Source organism: Alternaria atra (genome assembly GCF_907166805.1).
Source record: "Alternaria atra isolate CS162 genome assembly, contig: 21, whole genome shotgun sequence".
Lineage (NCBI taxonomy): Eukaryota > Fungi > Ascomycota > Dothideomycetes > Pleosporales > Pleosporaceae > Alternaria > Alternaria atra.
Window position 1 is genome coordinate 5,641,227 of NW_025091319.1, and position 20,424 is coordinate 5,661,650.

Sequence of the window (20,424 nt, forward strand, 5' to 3'; positions counted from 1 at the left end):
GCGATACAGCGTGGATTTTGTCGTGGCGGATGGTTGAGAAGCTTGGAGACGGTGATGCGCATACAAAATTTCGGGAAGCCAAGATTTCACGCTAATGGGTTTTTACGGCGGGCCGCTCGAGCCAGACATGCTGCCGGACCCCCGAGACACGTGCGACGCGCCTTCTATCCCTCCAACTGTCTTCTGTCTAATCACACCTCTCCTCGCATTCGTGTCAGAGACACACACTCGTGGGACCCTGTTTAGAGGCTGTTCTAGGCACCTGTAGTTGCAGTTTCGCTTTCGGCTCATAATCAAGCGCATCAAATCTGCTAATGTTGCAGGCAATAGCAACCGCAACATGATACTAGCCTGAAGCCTCATCTGTAAAAGGGAGATCGCTTGAGTTCTGTCCTACATCATGGCGTCGAATGTTCCGAAGTTTGCGAGCTTCCGGCCAAAGCCCAAGGCAGCTCCAGAGCCGTCCAAGGAAGGTCAACAACGTGAGAAAGTTGGAAGATCATCGAAAGAGAAGGCTTCAAGTAGGAGGACATCTCCTTCGCCAGATAAAAGTACCCGTGAGCAAGAGTCAAACAAAAACAGGCCCTACTTCAGCGACCGAAGAGGCGATCCCGACGTTTTGCGATATGGAACGATGAACCGTTATGACATCCCACCTTACCGTCGATTTGGTCATGGCTTCATCCTGGGACTCCCCAAAAATCAGAAAATTGACAGAGCAGAATCTACGGACAGAAAGATTGTTGTTACGCCAGCGACTCGTAGACGGCAGGAGCGACTGCTAACAGACAAGCGTGCAAACAAATCGAGTGGGCGCGCTCTGCGGCTGGTAAAGACTGGACAAGATGATAGGAATCTCGACCAAGATTTTGTTCTGTTTTCAACAAATATCAAACGGAAACGCGACGACAGCGAAAATGAAGACGAGGAAGTAGAAGCAGAGGCAGACTACCGAGGCATTGATGGGCCCAAATCAAACGAGCCGGTGGACCCAGATACACAATATGAGTCCGACCCTGAAGTTGTGGTTGACACCGAAGTGATTCGCGAAAACTCCCAGCTTGCGCGACATACAAAAGAAACCCCTGAAGACGTCCAGGGCTGGTTGGCACTGGTCAAACACCAAGAAGCCATGCTAAAGCTCGAGCGGCCGTCTACTCAGTTGACTGTATCCGACAAAGCACATCTGGCCGATATTCGCATCTCCACCTATGAAGAGGCTTTGAAGAGGATCGGCCCAGATGAAAAAAGCCAGTTGAAGCTCTACCAGGGGCTGTTGAAAGAAGCAGAGAGGGCCTGGGATGGCGCCAAGTTGGCCAGAAAATGGAAGGACGTACTTGCGAAACACCCGCAAAGTATGGATTTGTGGATGCTGTATCTCGACTTTGTGCAGTCACGATTCACAAGTTTCAAATACGAAGAATGTCGGGCTATCTTCTTCAAAGGTGTAGAGTCTCTGCGTGCGACCAAGACCGGTATATCGCCGGAACAGAGCTTGCATCTATTGCTGCGTTTGACGTCCATGGCCCACGATGCAGGATACCAGGAGGTCGGCCTCGCAGTTTGGCAAGCCTTGTTCGAACATCACTTACTGCGAGCAGAAACAGGCTCCGATCTAAAGGCATTCGAGGAATTTTGGGAAAGTGAAGTACCCCGAATTGGTGAGCCTGAAGCAAAGGGCTGGAAACATAGCAGTACGGACGACGCACCACCCCGAGGACCTCCATCGTTGCGAGATAGAGAAGCAGCAGACGCTGTCTTTGAAGATTTCCGAAAGCGCGAAGTGGAGGCTACGTCGGTGTTACGATATCCTGGTCGTACATCAGACGATGTAGCGGAAGATGACGCATTCCATACGATCTTCTTCTCTGATGTTGAGCCGTATCTAACTTTTGTTACACCCGAAACACCAGCAACACTGATCATCGAGGCTTTCTTGTGCTTCTGTGGTTTACCACCGCTACCACACCGTATCCCACAACAACGAACCTGGTGGTCTGATCCATTCTTGCAGCGCCATTGGCACTCTACTTCGTCGGATATTGACGACTCCATGGAGTTCATAAAATCCATCAAGCGCTTCTCGAACTATTCTGCTAAGAGCTTTCAGATGACTACTGAACTCTTGTTCGAGCAAAGCTTCTCACTTGATGGAATCCGACTCGATGCAGACTTCATCAGGCGTCTACTTAAGCTCCTAGCTTCGGATCCTGTGAGCGAGGATATCATAGGAGAGTACCTACTAGCTTTCGAATCGAAACATTTCCCGTCAGAAGCATTCAAGACAGCGAAGCGATTGCTCAAAGCACGGCCGTCAAGTTTGCGTTTGTACAACGCTTACGGACTGGTTGAGTCGCGTCTGGGCAACTCGGCCAAAGCAGATCAAGTGTTTAGTATGGCACTATCCATGCAACAGGGAGACAACGTGCTCTCAACGCCGTGGAGTTTGGAGCTCTTCAACAACTGGGTATGGGAAGCGCTCCGACGAGGAGAACACGAAGAGGCACTGTGGCGGCTCGTCTCACCAAAGGGCAACCTTCCATCCGAAGAGTTCAGAAACTCATGTCCTTGGGCCGAACCCGCACACCGAACACTCAGTCAAATCACAGAACACGCACTACTAAACCACGACTACCCAACAGCAATAATATGCACCTCCCTCAATTCCCTCCTCAACTACCTCACCAACGGTCTCAGTCCCGCCCTCTACCCTTACGCCCACCTGTCAGACTATTTCGGATCCCACCGCCACCTCCACACCTCCCCTTTTGAAGAACTGCGCGCCCAATCCCTCTCCGCCTTTCTCACACACCACGCCATCCACGCGCCCATCGTCAAACCAGCTTTGATACGTACCAGCCTCGAACCACTTATCGACGTCTTCCCCGCAAACACCATCTTACTCTCTTTGTACGCTGCAAACGAAGTTCGTTTTGCCATTGACGATCGCGTCAGAAGGGTTCTGGACCAAAGCTTCCTGCAGCCCGACGAACGGAGTATAGCTGGCTGGGCCTTTGCTATACATTACGAGACGCTAAAAGGCGAGATGGCAGGCTCGACGAGCCACTCTGTACGTGCATTGTATAAACGCGCTACAGACTCGACGGCAGGGTGTCGCTGTCCCGCGCTCTGGAAAGCTTACGTGGGGTTTGAAATACAGTGCCTACGTACTGAACGAACGCGCCAACAGCAACAGCAACGACACGCAAACAAGAAACCACGTCGGGACGGTAAAAAGAGCAAATGGGAGATGAGGATTGAGGAAGCGGAACAACGGGTCAAGGAGACTTTTTATGCTGGGTTGAGGAATTTGCCATGGTGTAAGGAGTTTGTCATGTTTGCGTTTACAGATGCTGGGGATGTGTTTGGGGAGGAGGAGAAGGGGAGCTTGTATAGGGTTATGCAGGAGAAGGAACTTAGGCTTTATGTTGAGCTGGATGTATGAAAGGGATGTACAGACTGTTGGTGCAACACTGTAATCTTGCTTATGCAATGGATCAGCTCGGAAACGAGTCTAAACATGGAAGGATGATCCAAACGATGAACCTCTCGTGAAGTGAATCTTTACTGAAGAAGACATATAATCATGTATATTAATCGCTTGTGACTATTCTGCTAGCGGGCTCTTTGAATCATCAACCTGTACCCTAGAAAATGTCTTCCGTGCCTGCTTCTCCCCATGTGATCTCTCCCTTTGCGACACGGTCTCTCACTTTCCAGTACTCATGGTTGAAGACCCAGTATTCTTCGCCAGTGGTCTCACACTTGCCCTTGCTGAACCACCTGGGTACGAATTCTTTGCCTTCAGCTTCTCGCTGCCTGCGAGTTGCTCGCTGCTTCTCTTCTACCCTGTTCTTCTCCGTGGCCGCGAAGTCGTACTCGCCGTCTTCCATGGCGCGTTGATCGGGACGGAGACGTGTGTCTGTTGGGGCGACTACAGGACGGAGTTTGTCGGGAATGTCGTTGAGAGTCACGACGAAAGGAGTGAGGTTGAATGGTATGCCTGTTGGGCGCTCGTGTGCTTGCCAGACAAGGAAAGCCTTGTTATCGTCATGCTTTGAACTCTTTCCACTCTTCTCAACGTCCACATCCTCGAAGCCTGGTGTGAAGCGCGCGTAGATCTTATCGTTCCATCGGCCGCCAATACTCCAGCGGACCCGGTTCTGTGCATCAAACACTTTTCCAACGACTTGATAAGCTGACGAAGCTTTCCAGCCACGGGGCTTGAACTCAATAAGACACTTCTCGCCCGTCGTCCAGTTCGTGATCTCCATAGTACCGTAGTTGTCGACAACGGGGTTACCGGTTATAATACCAATGACGGAGGATGTAACCTTCTTCCAGGTGTAGAGTTCCTCCTTTCCGCCGTTGACGGTAGGTCGAAGACGAAGGAACCAAGTTCCGAGCGGGTTGATGTCAAAGGATTTGCCGTAGAATTTTGACTTGACTGCAGATTCACCCTGAATATCATTAAAAGATGTACTGGTAACGCAGGTCCCTGGTACTTACATAGTAATCCCACTTTTTGGATTCCGCGTATGCGGCACCGATCGGTGGGTGATGGCTAACCTGCTCGATGAAGAAACGGTAGCCCTTGTCTGGCCTGGCATACTCGTAGGTTTCAGCAAGGAGAGGATTGAATGGTTTTGCGACACGCCCAATGGTCGAAGCATACTCTGACGCAGCAAAGGCGCCCACATAAAGTATACGCTCTGTAGAGTCGTCGCGTTCGGCAGCGGTGTCGAGGAGGTCAGTATATTCCATGTCTTCGGCAACACGTTGAAGCAGTGAAGTAGGCTCGTTGAATGACACAGGCAATGTCATCTTGGTCATGTCCTTGCCAATCATAGACTTGAGAATGCCCTGAAAGGTGTTAGCGTCTAGAATATAGTTTACGGAATTGAACATACCCAAAGCGAGATCTTAGGTCTGTCATCGGCGTCCATGGCGAGCCTCTTACGTGGGCCGTCTTCGTAGCCTGCCCAAGCCGTGGCGATCTCCATCTGCTTCTTCTCAAACGGATCGTCAGACGAAGCTGGAATGTCTACTTGCGCAGTCTCCTTGGGGGCAGCCGCAGGCATTTCCACAACCTCGACCTCTCCAGCACCAACAGCATCGAAGAACTCCTCATCATCTTCTGACTCCGAGTCTGATATGTCGGCGGCGATATCGGCAAATGTAGCCTTCCTCCTCACTTTCTGGTTCTTAGCTGGAAGTCCCACACCCGACGTCATCTCCTTCTGTTGCTGGGTATCTTCTGGTGCGTCAGCGAAGTCGTCTTCCTCATCCTTGGCATCCGACCGGGGACCAGTCGTCTCGTAGTCCTCCAATGCTTCCCGCAGAGCCTTCTTCTGCTTTCGCCGCTTCTCTTCAGACTCGCCTATCCTATTCTCAAGTTCTTCCTGCTCTCTTGCGACCTTGGCCATACTTTCTTCCCACATACGTCTAACATTGGCCTCGCGATCTAAGCGGTATTGCCAGTATGCATCACGATCCCTAGATATCCGGAGTAGGTCGCCGATCAGCCCTTTCAGGTTCCCGATAGCAGATTCATAAGACGCGAATGCTTGGAGCATCATGGGATCAGAGATCCTAAGGTCGGGTGAGCGAGTCTTCTCCGCTTGCAGGGCAGCAGAAACAGATGTCAATAGATCAAGTTGTAACTTGGCGGATTGCGCTGTGATGTTAAAAGCGTCTTTACTCTGGGGCTTCATCTCATGGCTGCTCGTATCATCGCCATAGTCGTCGTCGTCTTCATCGTCGCCAGCTACGGTAGCGGTTCCCATATGACTGGTCATTCTGTCCAGGCCATGACCATTCATGCTAGGCTCGTAGACGCTTCCAGGGTCTTCCGTAACACTGACCGCCGTTCGAGAGGATGTGTTGTCGAGACTGGGGAGAGGGACGCCGAGAGTGGACGAGGCAGCCATATTTCGCGAGCTTGCCGCCAACTTGGAGCTGCCGACACTAGATGTGTCGCCCTCGCCCTTGATCTGCTCGATCTTGGCTTGCTTCAGCATCTCCTGGTCCTGGGTGGCACGCTTCTCTTCTTCTCGCGCTTCGTCCTTGGCCCACTGAATCGCGTTGTTCAGAGCCCAGTACCATCGCTTAGCCTCAACCTGGTGGTTTGCTTTGAGATGATACTTCACTGACGACTTTCCCTGGATTTCAAACCGCTGCTTATCTTGCGGATCCATGTACAGCTTCGCTATCCGCATGTTGATGGCACCGCGACATGCAGAGCCGGTATCGTCTTGGTGCTTGTAGTAACTGAGCACGCCGTCCTCGAGCACGAACCATCGCAACTTGTATCCCGTTGTGTAGTTTGTCCATTTCTTGAGGTAGCCCTTCATCTCGCGCGACTCCTTCGCACCCATGCCGCTCTCTGTCGCAGTTTGTCCTGGAGGTCCACCAGCGAGGATTGTCTTCTCCTGAATGCCCCTCTGCGCTGCTGCCGCGGCGGGTGATCTCTTCAAAATGGCACGCGTGCGGTCGTCTTTGGTGTAGTCTTGGGGAAGCTTGCCTTTGCGGTCTCGGCGGAAGGGGTCGGCTCCGTTGAGCAATAGCAGCTGCGCCAGCTTGACATCCTTCTTCTTAGCTGCTTCGTGCAGAAGCGTACCACCCGCATCTACCACGACCGGATCAGTCGCCAGTTCTCCACCGTTGACATCGAGTGTGCTCTTTATCCTGGCGTCTTGCAATATCTTCTCTAGTGAGTCCATGTCACCAGTAGTTACCATCTGTTGTATCTTCTTTACGTTGGTGTCGATGAAGATGGACCGCGAGAGCTGCAGCTGCTGGAAGATGTCTGGTGTGCGAGCGAGATCCAATGGCGTCTGGCCGTTGTAGTTGGTTACCGAGTCGTTGATACCGGGCTGATCCAGCAGCATTCGGACTACTGGAGTTCTGCCCAGGGTGGCTGCGAGGTGAAGGGGGGTATTGCCATCGCGGTCGCGGCCATTGATGTCGATGGGCGAGTCTGGTGTCGCCGTCGCGTTTGATAGCACAAACTCGATGACAGGCACCTCGGCGCATTGTATGGCCAGGTGCAGGATAGAGGTGCCTTCTGTACGTGCGCTGGGTAGTTGCAGCGATGACCTGCTGTCTTCGCCCTCTGTCGGCCCCGACTGATCCCTTATGGCTCTCGATATGGCTGCTGTGTCTCCATTTCTCAGCGACTCGAATACCCTGAACAGCTTCACCGACTGCTCTATCGACGTCGACTTGGCCGTGGGCGAGCTTGGCGATTGCGAGAAGCTGGCGGCCGAGGGACTCAGGCTATCTTGCCCGGCGCCCGCACTCGACATGCTGGTGGAGAGATGTGGATTCTGCTTCTTGGACAGACTGCGACTGTGTCCCGAGGGCGAGGTTATGGATTGCGAGGGCTGCGAGTTGGAGGAAATGGCGGTACTGGGGGGGCTAGTGTCGCTGCCGTCTGAGGTGGTGGGCACGTCGGTCTTGGATGTGACACGCGATAGGAGATTCTTGACGCTGGCCGACTTGGAGCGCTTGTGCCTGCGATGTGCTGGTTAGACGTGATTCTGGGGTATATCACAACCGACTGCCTTGTCCTCCACATGTCCCCCGCCATGACGGCAGCATAAGCTTGGAGCGGGCGCACATACCCTTCCATGGTTGTGTGATTGGCCGGCAAGCCAAGGATATGCGGGCCTGTGGAAGATGTACAGACGAGGGGTTCGGTTGGATCGCTGTTAGCACCAGGTCAAAATATCGTAAACAGCTTGTGTGCGGCCGCCGCGACTTTGTAGGATTTCATCACTGTCGCGGCGGGGCTTTCAGCAGCTTTCGGGGCCTTCGTCAGGGGCGCGCAATCCAGGCCGCTCCTCCAGCGAATCACGACTATTGCTCCGCTAGACTGGGCCTACTGCTGTCCCAAGATCGTCCACCCGCCTGAAACTGCTCGGGCACATGTCATGGTGGACCAAACTAGCAGATACAAGTATTTGGTGAACTTGTTTCTGCTTGTAGTGATCCTTTAAGTCGACTGAATCATGCTGTCTGTACAAGGTTGCGCTCAAACACTCATATGGCTGACACATTATCTGTAGTATTCACATAATGTACATTTGTATACATGCATCTTGATATGCTTACGCTGAGTCTCCACCCACAAGGATGATAACACTTCCAAGCTGCCTCCGTAAATCCTCCTTCTGGACATCGTGTGTGTCCTCTACCTCGCCCCACTGCTTTGTTTGCCACGTAACCTCCAAGCTCGATGCCTCTGCGGCTTCTTGGATACCGAAGCGCGGCGCGTCAGTCACCTTTCGCGATTGCGCAAATGCTTCGCCCCATTCGTGGATCAGCCGCACGCTGACTAGCAGACTCTTGGACGCCAGCACTGCGCGTTCAAGGCCAGCAAGCTCGTATGCCGGAAGACCTGCGCACCAACCGCGAATCACTTGCTGTGTCATCTCTGGCTGCTCGACGGGAATGATGGTCTCGGGATCGAGCGTAGGCTTGATCTCTACACCAGGCCAAACGTGTGTCTGGAGGTAGGCGATGATGCCTGTAGCTACTTCTTCTTGAAGCTGGCGCAGTGTCTTTCCGTTCTGGAGAGTCTCGTTCATAACATGTGCGGGTGCCCAGCAGAGTAGTGTATCCGTAGCGAGCACGCGCATCAGATAGCTCAGGATGTCGTTCCTGATGTTCTCCCTCCCTTCTTTATCGGCCGCCTCGATGTCGATTGCACGTGCGGCGAGCGAGGTCATTGGAATGTAGTCGTTCTTGAGGGCCTGCTGTGCGCTCATAAGGAGATCCCACTCGAGGGCAATGGCGGTCGCTAGCTGAGGCTTCGATGCGGGGACGGTGAGGATCTGCTTGTTGGGCATGCGGACGGGTCGGTGGTCGAGGAAGACTTGGAGACCACCCTCGCCTTCCTTGACAGTCACGTCTTTCCAGAAGCGCTTTGCCAGCATGTTTTTAGGCTTGTTGGTGGGGGCATAGACGTCGCGCATCTCCCGCGCCTGCTTCATCATGTCCGCCTGCTTCCTCTTCCTCGCAACCCGTTCGGATGCATCTGATGCTTGTGGCTGAGGCGTCTCAGGCGGTGGCCCGGGTACTGTCAGACGTTAATTACTGGCTATCTTGGCCGGGTGGCATTATCCCACCAGATGGATGAGGCAGCGGCGTGGCTCCTCGTGTGGCTGATGTGTGTAAACATTGGTAGAGAGGCCTGTAGGCTCTTTGCGGTGCTGATAGCCGTATGCTGGCAAGTGCTGGACGGATTGACTCCATGGTGATGCTGGAAGAAGGTGCAGATGGCTTGGACGCTGTTCGCAGGCCGAGTGGGACCCGCCGCGGCGACTTTTTCCATAGACGCGCTCGGACATGGTCGCTGTAGCGTCGACCGACCGTCTAAATCTGGGGTTCTCCGCTCCGCAACCCAGACCACTCCCGCGTCAACACACTTCCGTCGGGTATCAAAGTCACGTCGTAGCGCTTGCCGATCTCCTCGTGCCGGCCTCTCTGAATATGCGCTGGCTTCTCCACAGCTTCTCGTCTCTTTGCATGTTCTCCACTGTCTGGTCTGGCTCATGATCGACCCTTGACGCGCATCTGGCAGCTGTTGTTACCCCACTCAAAATTACCTTCCCTGCATCATCAAAAGAGGCCTTGGATGCGGCCATTTCCGTTTGCCTCTGAGACCTCACTCTGCTTTTAATGAATCAAGGAGCCCCTCAGACGGCCTCTGCGAACGCTGCCGTGCCTCAGCCCAAGCCTATTCGTTTTGTGACGAACCATGATGGTCCCTATGCGAAGAGGCGTCGCATTAATTCCGCGTGCTTGACATGCAGGAAGAAGAAGACGCGATGTTCTGGTATGACGTCTTGAATGCGTTGATTAGGGTTTGCTGACGGTAGAGCAGGGGAGCGGCCTGTATGCGGAACCTGTATTCAGAACAAGCACGAATGCGCCGGCTACGGCGACGACAATGGTTCCGGCGAAACACCAAAGGATAGCAAAAAGGCAATGAGAAGAGAGAGTACCGTGTCGAACAGCGTATCTTCCCGAAAACATGAGCCGCCCATCGATCCTCAGCTCACACGACCGCACCTGCCGCATACCATGTCGCAAACCTCCGAATCAAGTCTTCAGGCCTCACCCAAGGTTGAGTCAACCACGAGTAGTGGGGGTCTAAGCCTGAGTACGCGGAACAGAATGCCATACTTCAGGTACTTCGGGCCCACAGCTATAGTGCCTGGACTGCGACAGATGGTCGTCAAAGTGCGAGGGAAGCAACACGGTAGTGCTCAGACTACATCAGATCGTACGTATATCCTGCGCGTGACGGACTCAAAGCTCGTGATGCGGTTATCGAAGAGCATATGTGCCTTAGTAGTGAAGCACCAGGCCATTGCGGCTACGCTTGAGCGAAAAGCTGCGCATACTCTCTTGCTGCTCTGCTGTAATTCCGTATCATGTAGCTGACTCGTCTAGAACACGCAATCGAATCCTCACCTGCACAGCCGTCCGTAGGCTCACCACCAGCGCCAGAAGCCCGAACGCCAGCTGAGATACCCATATACGATGCCTCGTCAATGTCGCCTAGTCCACTCATTACCCATCTCTGTAAACTGTTCTTCGTACACCTTGGCTGCTCTTTCCCATTCCTACAAAGAGAACGCTTCATGCGTGACTTGGAAGAGAAGCAGGTAGACGCCATACTCGTGGACGCTGTCTGTGCATTAGCGGCCCGATTCTCGACACATCCTATGCTGACAGGCAAGGGCGACCCGCAGAAGGAGGACGGGACGGAAACTCCAAAGATTCCGCCTTCAGAGCACGGTCAAGCGTTTGCCCAGCGAGCAAAATCAGCTATCCCGGATGCTTTCCCGTGTCCTAGTGTGGCAGTAGTGCAAGCGGCACTGCTTCTTGCATACGACGAATTTGGCGCAAGTCGTGACAGCGGACTTTGGATGTATCTGGGTATAGCCATTCGGATGGCGCAGGATTTGGGCATGCAGTCTGTGGGCGGATTGAAGTACGAAGGACGCAAGGGCCCGACTCCAAATTCCATTAAAAGTGACCCAGATGGGGGGCGGCACGCGGAGCAACCCACAGTTCAAGAGAGCCACGGAACTAGCGCTGAGGAGCAAGAGCAAAGAGCTGCTGAACGCGAGAGGTTGGATACGTTTTGGTCTATATTCTTCCTCGATCGCGTCATATCTTCTGGGACGGGACGACCGGTCACCCTCCGCGATCGCGATATCGAGATCTCATTCCCCTCCCTAGACGAGGTCGACTCTTCTGGATGGCCGTTGCCATATCCTGCGCTGATTCGTATCATCCACCTTTACGGTCGTGTGACTGATCTCCTCAACCGCATAAGAAGTGCCGACGACATCACTGCTGATCTGCAGAAGCAACTCGGAGCATGGGAAGATCGTCTGACAGGTATCTACCAGAATCTATCGCCAAAACTTCACTTCAACGCAGTCAACTTCCAGCAATATGTTAAGATTAATCAAGGGACGAACTTTCTTTTGCTGCATTGCTGGTTTCACACCCTGATCGTCCTTCTACATCAGCCAACGCTGCTCAGGACGTTCGAAGGAACTCCGCAATCCTTATCGACCAACAGCAGAGAACTGTCCATGTCTTCTGCGAAGACCGTCGCTGACATTTTGGCCTTTACCGAGCTTATCGATGTAAAGACTGGAATTGGCAATCCGTTTACCAGGTATGACCATGCCACGTCTTCGATAATGAAGTTACACGCTAATCAAGCTCTAGTCAACCGATATATATTGCCGCATGTGCCTTCCTCAAAGAAACCGCACTTCATTCAGCATCATCGCAGCCTCAGTCTCGTCCTGCTAGCCCTGGTCGAAATGGCGAGAATGGGCAAAAGATCACTACTCACCATTCTCTCGACCGTCTGAACTCGGCCAATAGCTCCGTCAAAGATCTGGAGCAAAAGCAAACCGCCGCTAAGCATACGTTGCTTGCCTCTGCTGCCAACCAGAATTACCAGCGATGTTACCGTGCTCTGAAGGCTTTGGAAACCTACTGGGCCGGAGTCAAGTACATAATGACTGTCTTAGACCAAAAGGCGAAAGGCGTTGGTGACCCCTTGCTGTACACAACCGAGGAGATGGAAAGTGCATTAGAAGCTCCTCGACCTGAGCCGTCATTCACTAGTCCCGGCTGGAGAAGGAAGCTCAGCTGGGGAACTTACTTGACAGCACAAAACTCTGATGCAGACGTCGCAAAGATGGCAGCTGCAATACGGAAGGGCGCGAGGACGCCAAACATGCCCGGCTCGCCTATGGTACATCCCAGTCAAGGTATATTCCCCATCTACAACGATTAGATACATCTACTGACCCCCCATAGCCATCGGGTGGTCGCTTACTGGTACCATGAATTCGCCATCGACAAATGTTGCAGTCATGTACACGTCCGAGAATGGCGAAGGCCGGAGCACGAAGCCACCACCTCCCAAAGCACCACCAGCAAGCACACAACCTTCCATCGCGTCTCTCATATCAGATCCTCCGATCAAGTTCGAGCCACGCCACCAATCTCTACCGTCACCATCCGCTTTCTCGCAATTCAGCTCAGCGTCCATGCCACCACCGCCACCAAACCCAGCCTTCAACCACATCCCCACCCCAGACCCGGTATTGGTGTCAGACGCCGACCTCCTCCTGAACCTACACTCTCCGTTTTCAGGCGGTTCACCATCGGCTATCAGAACACCATTACAAAACCCAACATCCTACACGCGTTCATCTTCACAACAACATAACCAACTACAACCTACACCCCAAACAGAATTCTCGCCCACTTTCGGAACTTTCAACACACCATCGGACAACACATTTGGTGACATGGTCATCGATACACAGGACGTCGATATGTCCCTTCTAGGCGCCGATATGATGCCTTGGGATTTGGAGTATCTACCACATGACATGCTTTATTTCGGTGACGGCAGCTTTGGAAATGGCGGGTTTACCGGGGATGGCACGTCGGGCGACCATAATACAGGCTAATTATTCATGGTGCCGTTACATTTGTATATTAGGGCAAATTTGTTTGGGTTCCTTCTTTTTTCCCAAAGGGGGTTTTCGGCTTTTCATCTGGGGAGGATTGGATTGGAGTTTGATACCATTTTGTCTTATCACATACTGTATGAATTGGAATGAAAGGAAATTGTTAGCCTGGTGCCTTGTCTTTGCAGTTTTGGCTCCTAATTGCTCATCTGATTTGACGCATACCGACGGTTTACAGGTATCTTGATTTCTGATGATCTCTAAGCCTGGAGGTATTCGCGGAATCTGGCATGTGTGAGTGACGGCGGATTTGAGTTGTGGGGAGAAGGTCCGGTAGGACCAGATGGAGGGAAGAAGATGAGTGGAGCTTAACGACGTCCGTTTGCTCGAAGAGCACGTGGAGATAGTCAAACGCGTATGAATGCGCGCTCCCACCCCGCCTCCTAATTGACCAATGGAAGACCAATCTTGAGTATATGACTCGCCTTCATGGCTGCAGCGAGCAATACAAAGGCGGCATTCATACGCAGGATACTACCATAGCAACGCTGATTGTCATCCTAGCAATCTCTGAAGCATTTTGCGAACTCCAGCGCCATCTTCACCCCCTTCTTCACCTCCTCCTTCACCTTGGCATTGTCAGGCAACACTCCATATAACATAGTCCGTGATGACCTAGTGCCTTGGTAGCAAAACAAATATATACCGTCTCGCCCTGCCTTGGCTCATGCTCCATAACCATTCCGCTTCCTTGTTTCCCTAACAGATGCCGGGGTTTGCGCTTTCGTGGACATGCTGGGAACACAGATAGCGGATGCCCCGTTGATCAGTGATTAACTAGGGACCACATGTCCTCGGATCCTCAGACAACAGTATCTGCGCCTCAGCAGATTATTCCAACGAGGTCTCATCGTAAGCTTGCGTTTGTACTGGCTTCATCTCCCATCTTTATCGCTGCGGCTGCCTTCAAGATCTTGTATGCCTTCGGGTTCTATTCCTTTCGGTATTCATCAATCTGGGATTATTCTAGGCGTTGGACCTTTTTTTGGTCCAAACATTACCCTAACTCAGAGCCTTGTTTGTGCAAGTTGCCGCGTGTCAGTACCTCCGCTTGACCCATGGAGTCTATATCAACACAGGCTAGCATGTGTTCGATGAATAGCCAGGCCTAGTCTACGTATCGGGAATGGCGATGATGAGAGTGGTCTGAGCCAAGACGTTGCGTTTCCGAGAACGGGGATGTGAGGCGAGCTGTTGGTCGTGCAGCAAGGAAAAGATTGCGGTTTTGGGAGATGGAACACCGTCGAACAGAAGGCGCGTTGTGGTCAAGTACGGAGATTCGTGTCAGATCGAAGCATTCGTCGCGGAAAAGTATCACCAGCCGTGATCTAAATCGTGCGCACAGTCTAGCTCGTACAAGTTCGCATTGTTCGTATCAGTGATCGAATCGACGAAAGACCACGTAGAATGGTTGTCATTTGCGTGGGTCTGTGCTTCCTGCACCGCGGTATCCGTTACAGCTTCAGGAAAGTGTGGGTAATCGCTGAGATCGAGATACTGATTTAGATCGAAGTATTCCTGTGTCAACTCATTATGGACGCCAAAGGCGGATGAAGCAGCTAGGCTGATGGAATCGTAGCCCGAGTCTGAAAAATCGGATATTGGTTCGACTGTTTCAGAGAGTGCTCCGCCCTGTTGAGGCGCTTCATTAGGGTGCAGGTGAGATGGAATAGCTTCTGATGTTGTGTGTAAATCTGTTGACACAAAGTCGCCGAACATGGTGGGCGGATGCGTATCAATCGGACGCTCAATGATAGAAGTAGACGGTAGTGCTTTTAAACTCATAGTGGCTTCGGCGCTCATATCGCTTGGACCAGCGGCTGTTTGGAACATCGTCTCGAGCTGTGTCTGACATTGCTTAACAATGTCCACTAGCCGTTCCTTCAACTTGTCCTCCAGTGGCTGAGCTTCATGTTCTACTATGCTCTCCAATGTACGGCGTACGAGACGTGGAAGTTCGAGACGCGAGAATTCTTGGAAACGGCTGCTGTTGGATGGCTCGGCTGCGCTCGTAGTATTGCGTTGGTATTCAATATCTTCATAAATGAGCAACTGTGCATTTGCAACTCGATGGAGGTAGTAACTTACAAGGACTTGGCATGTCTGCATCGAGGTCGTCTGGAAACAGAATACGGTATACGGCTTTCCACTTGTCCACTTCGGTGTGGTGCATTTGACTGCCTTTCTTGCTTTTCATTCTCTTCTCCTGTTCTTTGTCGAACCCCTCTAGCGGTATCTGCTCACGCAGGTCGCAGCCACTTGGGTCGCGTTGATGTTCTCGAAGTGCAATATCATCGGCGAAGGTCGTGCAGCAGCGGTGACATTGTGGCGGTAATAAGTGGCGTCGATACAGATGCTCCCTGGTAATTTTAGTCCCTAATGCATGGTGGTAAACCCTGCGGAACTTACTTCAATCTCGCGACGGTAGTGAAGCCTGGATCCCTGCAGGATGTGAAGGTTTGATGTCTACCCGGATTGCGCTTGTAGTAAGGGCATGCAAAGCGCAGATCTGAGATAGGTTGTTTGCCCTTAGATACAGAGTCCGGTCTGCGCCGTTTGTGCGAATCGTCACCATCATCTGGAGGAGTAGAGCCACCTCCACTCAAGCCTCGCTTTCTGGGAATGGATGATGTGTCTGAATAGGTGGGTGTGGCAGTAGAACTTCCTGCTGTACTGCCGTTTGAGTTCGAATCACTTCCGTTAGTAGTGTGGCTTCGAAGGCTCGCGCTGAAGACATGTTGAAACTCCTGCATGATGGCATCCACTAGTCGCCGCTTCGCAGGTGCCATTCTAAGCGGGACTTGTGAAATGTTTGGGGAGCTCTCTCTAGACTCCACATCTTCCGAACAGTCAGTCTCTTCTTCGGATGATGTAGTTGCTCTAGACGACACAAGCGAGAGACGACTCGAGGACGCTGTCAATTCCGCAATGTCTCCGCATCCTGGATATATGGGCTTCGACTGTCCACAAGATTCGTCCTGTGTCCCAAACATCGGCGACCTCTTTCCGTAGAGTTGGCCTTCGATTTGGGATACGAAAATGTTTTGATCTTCCGTAGCGTTAATAGACAGATCACGATCTCTCGGTGGATCGTTCGGCACTCGGTGTATCCGGCCGCTCAATTCCACTATCCTCTTGACTTCGTCGCCAACGCAGCTCGGTAGATGCTTGTACATAGATCCAGGAGTATGACGTTCTTTGCAGACGGGGCATTTTGCTCTGGGACCATTTCTGAACCAGCGTCCGCGAGCCTTGTGAACGGGATGTGTGGGCGGTTCTTTCGGACCTCCTGTGTCGCTGGCGTCATGGATCTCGACTAAATGTGTCAGGAATTTCAACACCCGATCAGATCCTTCCCTAAATGCCACATGGCCATGTTTATATGATTCGCAGAAATCACAAATTAGTATTCTTTCGCAATGAACAAGCAAGTGTCGCTCTAGGTCGCCAGCTTTCGTAAATCCTCTGAGGTGGCGCTCACAATGCTTCCATGGACACAAGCCTACCACTTGTGCAGTGAAAGGTGTGTTTTGTGTGGCGCCGTGTTCGCTGTTCGCTATGGCTGAGGCGCCGTATGTTTCTTCGTTGATGTACCTGTCAAGTCGCCACACTGAAGACCCCAGCGACCTGTTGGACCTGGTCGAAGAGTTGCGACTACTCAGTGTGCCGGTACTCATGAGACTTGGGCATCTGCTTAGAGACTGCACCGAATTCTCGGGGACATGGGAGGACGGAAACCCGGACCAATGTAGGGAAGTGCTGTTTTGATATATGGGCTCCGGTTCCGGTTTCGAGTTGATTTGAGGGTCTATCAGGGACTCTTCCTCATTTTCCAAGGCCGGATATTCCAGATCTCGCATGGCAATGAGTTTTCCTGGCTGCAAAAATGCCGCGTCGTCTGCTGGTCGAAGACCATCTATTCCCAGACTTTAGTACAAAGGGTTGACTTGTGATTAGACTAACATACCTGACATAACGGCCTGTAGATTTCTACAATCAGTCACATAGTCAATGTCTTTGGAGTCACGAGACTTCATGATGCGTGTATTGTTATCGAGGGCGTTCAAGGCGACCACTTTACCGGCAGAATTAACTGTAGTCGACGGGAATAGTTAAACGAAGGATGAAGAGAAAACACAGTATGCAGACACACTCTGACCGAAAAGGATGCCTAGTCATCATTCCCAGTTTGAGGACGCCTGAGTGCGCAGCACCACAGCGCGCAGCGTCGTATCGCAATTGCGCATAACCATCTGATTGGTGCATGCAGCCCGCCCAGTCAGCTCGCTTCAAAGCGCGTGGTCTTGATCGAACGCCAAGATCCATCTCCTTGGCTTGACGATGCAGCTATTCATTTTTGATGTCGACACAAGATTCGTTGCAGTGGTAGCAGTTGTCGTCCGATGTAAGTTGGGAAGATCGAGGTTGCGAGCGTACCTGAATGAAAGTGGGGTTGGCTGTAACGGGTTAGGGAGCCGTCACCCAGAGGATCCTTACGTCATTTACAGAAGTCCAATGCAAGCTTAGGTCTACGATGTACATATTTAGATCAAAGATGCAGCGGATAAGCACATGCGGAATCCAGAGTACCAGTCGAACGAAGCAACTAGCACTACCGACCGAACATTACGATATTTCTTTTATTCTTAGACCGCGTTAGCTCCTACTAAACAACGTCTTACTGTAACTCGCTGGATCCTCATCCTCTCCTTCTTCCTCCCCATGATCCGGCCATCGTTCATTGTGCTCATGCGTGGCAAAGTTACTTGCAGCGCGTTGTGGATGCTCTTTGCTCTGTGTGAGCATGGCTTGTTCCTCTACATGCTGGTCACCTCTCGCTTTTGCTGGAGCAGTTTTTTTTTTTGCTCGGCCTTTGGTGTTCTTGGCCTTACTACTGATTGAGAATTGGATGTTGTTGTCATGTTCATCACCGGCACAACTAGAGTTGGGAAGTGGTATTTCTTCAGTCCCAAAGCATCAAGACGCTTCTTCTCTTACAGACCTATGACCATCCAGGGTACCACAACATTCTGTTCAGCAAACCACTTCCACACATGTCGCTTGACCTGTTTCTCTACACCCGCAAAGTCATGTGTAACGATCAGAGCAACTACAATTGTCAGCACACTTCACTCTCCACTACACAAAATTTGAATCATATAATCAATTGCTCTTCCAGATATCCTGGAAAGCGGCGGCTACACCCCCACCGCGGATTACATATAGACTACTCAAGCAAGAACGCCGCCTTTCATTACCAAAATATGCTCGGGTATGATGCAGAGAACAAACACACCCCAATCCCCTCATATCCTTTCCCTCCTCATGCAAAGCAAAGAAATTCGTTTCCCAGTATTAAGTACAAGTCGCTGTGGTCGTTATGAGCGTTCGTAAGTCGCGCCCCTATGTTCCTGGCGAAAGCGCAGGGAAGATGAAAACAAGAATAGTGCGGATCTGGTGGCGTGGGAGTGGACAATGTGCTGTGTTGAAGAACGAGTGCCGTATTGTGGAGACCAGTGAGAGATGTGTAGCCGCTATGGTGGATCGAAACAACGGAATGAGGAATCAGCTGTTATCGCCGAGTTCAAGCCTCTGGCGCATATTCAGGAACAGCTAAGGCAGCATCACTGGACGAAACATCAAGCTTGGCATACTCCACAGGAACTGGAACAGGCCTTGGAGGGGCAGGTCTCGTGGACGACGCGGTTGGCGGCGGCCTGGTCGATGGTAAAGGAAGCCGTGACGGAGTTATAGGCCTTGTACGTAACTCGTGAACGCGCCGGCGATCTTCTACCACGTCTGCCCACGTCGCTCTCAATTTCTCCACCACAGGGTGATGGGGTCTCGGAGACACAATCGGGCTGAAGACAAGTGTCAGCACACGTCCAGCTCACACGCTCAAGAGATCTAATGGTACCGCGGTGGAGTTCCTTGGCCGTTAGGCACACCGTTGTTATGCGGTTGGAACTCCATCTCGCGTTTCATCATCTCCAGCGTTGAGGGGAAGTATGGCTCGACGCCGTAGGTCTTGAGGTAGCTGGCGGTCTTCTCAATGCGCTTGATCTCGCGCTTGACATCCCAGCCCTCACCCTCGCCGAAGCGGCGCTGCACGACATCAACCATGGTCTCGTCGAGTCTGTTGTAGAAGTCGCGGCGTGCGGCAATGTCGCCTGCATCGGCGCTGTCGATGCCGCCATGTGAGTTGAGGTTGCCGCCGAGCTTCAGGATGAGGTCGAAGGCGTAGCGCGGGCCGGACGGAAGGAGCGTCAGGCGCTGGATGTCGGGCAGGAACTTGAGCATAGCCGAGGCAAAATGCGAGGATGAGATGGAGTCGTTGAGATCGTCTTGCAGGCGGTGTAGGTCGAAGTTGACGATTGTGATCTTGCGGTCGAGCTGGGCGTTGAGTGTGGGCGCAGCGTCGGCGGTGGTGGTGTCCATGATCTTGGCGATTGAAGCAGGGACATCTAGAGGAGTCAGTCTAGAGTCTCAAGTAGTGCAGTAGGGAATGCAGCCTTACCTGGTCGCAGTCCGCGCTTGTCGATCCAGTTGTGTACTTCGGCGCGCTGTTGCTCTAGCTGGTCGACCCAGTTCTGCAGGTCGGCAAGCTGGCTCTCGAGCTGCTCAATCTTCTCGGTGTAGGGCTGCACGGCCTGATTGAAGGCAGCGGTAATGAGGTCAGGCATACCGAGGCCCATTGGGGTGCTGCCGCTCGTAGGCGGGACTTGCTGGGAGCGGATGGGCATGTTGGTGTGGGTGGAAGGAGCACTCTGCGCGTACGTTGGCTCCTGGGGTTGCTGCTGGCGGGGATACATTTCAGGCTCTTCGGCGGGCGAGAAGGGCTGGCTCTGGTGGGACTCCTTCCGGCTCGACTCAGGGCGCTTATCGGTGGTGTAATCGTCGAATGATTGCGAGCGCGGGTTCTCACTGTTGTCTATGTAAGAATTGGCCCTGGACCGACTATGCAAAGTTAGTGCAAGTCACAAGATGCAGTGGCTACAGTCCCGACTTACCGTTTGAAGAACATTATGCGAAAAGAAAGAGTCTGCAGCGAAGGGTGAAGGCCGTCGTGGTTATAAGCTGGCTAAGGCGGAGGAAGCGAGATTGCGCCTCGACTCGTAAATAAAAGACTGGTTGGGCGTCTGCGATTTAGCCTTTCGATTCGCAGAAAAAGTGCGAGGTTGAACGACGCGGAGCTGTTGGCGGCGGTGGTTGGGCCCCCCTTGTTCCAAGACACGATAACACGACAATCGATGACCGCGTTACACACAAACACGACGTGCTCCACAAGACTCACTATATATCTTGCTCGTGGGAGAATAGCCGTAAACAATGCGCGGTCAAG

At 52.4% G+C, this 20,424-nt stretch overlaps 5 protein-coding genes across 5 annotated transcripts; 2 read left to right on the forward strand and 3 right to left on the reverse strand.

Annotated features, from left to right (window-relative positions):
* Nucleotides 1-400: 400 nt before the first annotated feature.
* ALTATR162_LOCUS2306 (uncharacterized protein) lies at nucleotides 401-3,445 on the forward strand (the record flags this gene model as incomplete). The annotated part of the gene is made up of 2 exons (XM_043309910.1): nucleotides 401-3,070; nucleotides 3,191-3,445. The coding sequence occupies 2 exons, from the start codon at nucleotides 401-403 to the stop codon at nucleotides 3,443-3,445; spliced, it is 2,925 nt and encodes a 974-aa protein (XP_043165845.1).
* Nucleotides 3,446-3,647: 202 nt separating this feature from the next.
* ALTATR162_LOCUS2307 (uncharacterized protein) lies at nucleotides 3,648-9,258 on the reverse strand (the record flags this gene model as incomplete). The annotated part of the gene is made up of 5 exons (XM_043309911.1): nucleotides 3,648-4,460; nucleotides 4,510-4,863; nucleotides 4,911-7,515; nucleotides 8,116-9,082; nucleotides 9,132-9,258. The coding sequence occupies 5 exons, from the start codon at nucleotides 9,256-9,258 to the stop codon at nucleotides 3,648-3,650; spliced, it is 4,866 nt and encodes a 1,621-aa protein (XP_043165846.1).
* Nucleotides 9,259-10,089: 831 nt separating this feature from the next.
* Nucleotides 10,090-13,022, forward strand: ALTATR162_LOCUS2308 (uncharacterized protein; the record flags this gene model as incomplete). The annotated part of the gene is made up of 4 exons (XM_043309912.1): nucleotides 10,090-10,291; nucleotides 10,462-11,704; nucleotides 11,758-12,311; nucleotides 12,361-13,022. 4 exons carry the CDS (start codon nucleotides 10,090-10,092, stop codon nucleotides 13,020-13,022), a joined length of 2,661 nt encoding a protein of 886 aa, XP_043165847.1.
* Nucleotides 13,023-14,396: 1,374 nt separating this feature from the next.
* On the reverse strand, nucleotides 14,397-17,119 carry ALTATR162_LOCUS2309 (uncharacterized protein; the record flags this gene model as incomplete). Its single annotated transcript, XM_043309913.1, has 5 exons — nucleotides 14,397-15,118; nucleotides 15,171-15,442; nucleotides 15,492-16,398; nucleotides 16,564-16,998; nucleotides 17,050-17,119. 5 exons carry the CDS (start codon nucleotides 17,117-17,119, stop codon nucleotides 14,397-14,399), a joined length of 2,406 nt encoding a protein of 801 aa, XP_043165848.1.
* A 1,870-nt stretch (nucleotides 17,120-18,989) lies between these two features.
* Nucleotides 18,990-20,106, reverse strand: ALTATR162_LOCUS2310 (uncharacterized protein; the record flags this gene model as incomplete). The annotated part of the gene is made up of 3 exons (XM_043309914.1): nucleotides 18,990-19,546; nucleotides 19,600-20,039; nucleotides 20,093-20,106. The coding sequence occupies 3 exons, from the start codon at nucleotides 20,104-20,106 to the stop codon at nucleotides 18,990-18,992; spliced, it is 1,011 nt and encodes a 336-aa protein (XP_043165849.1).
* Nucleotides 20,107-20,424: the final 318 nt, after the last annotated feature.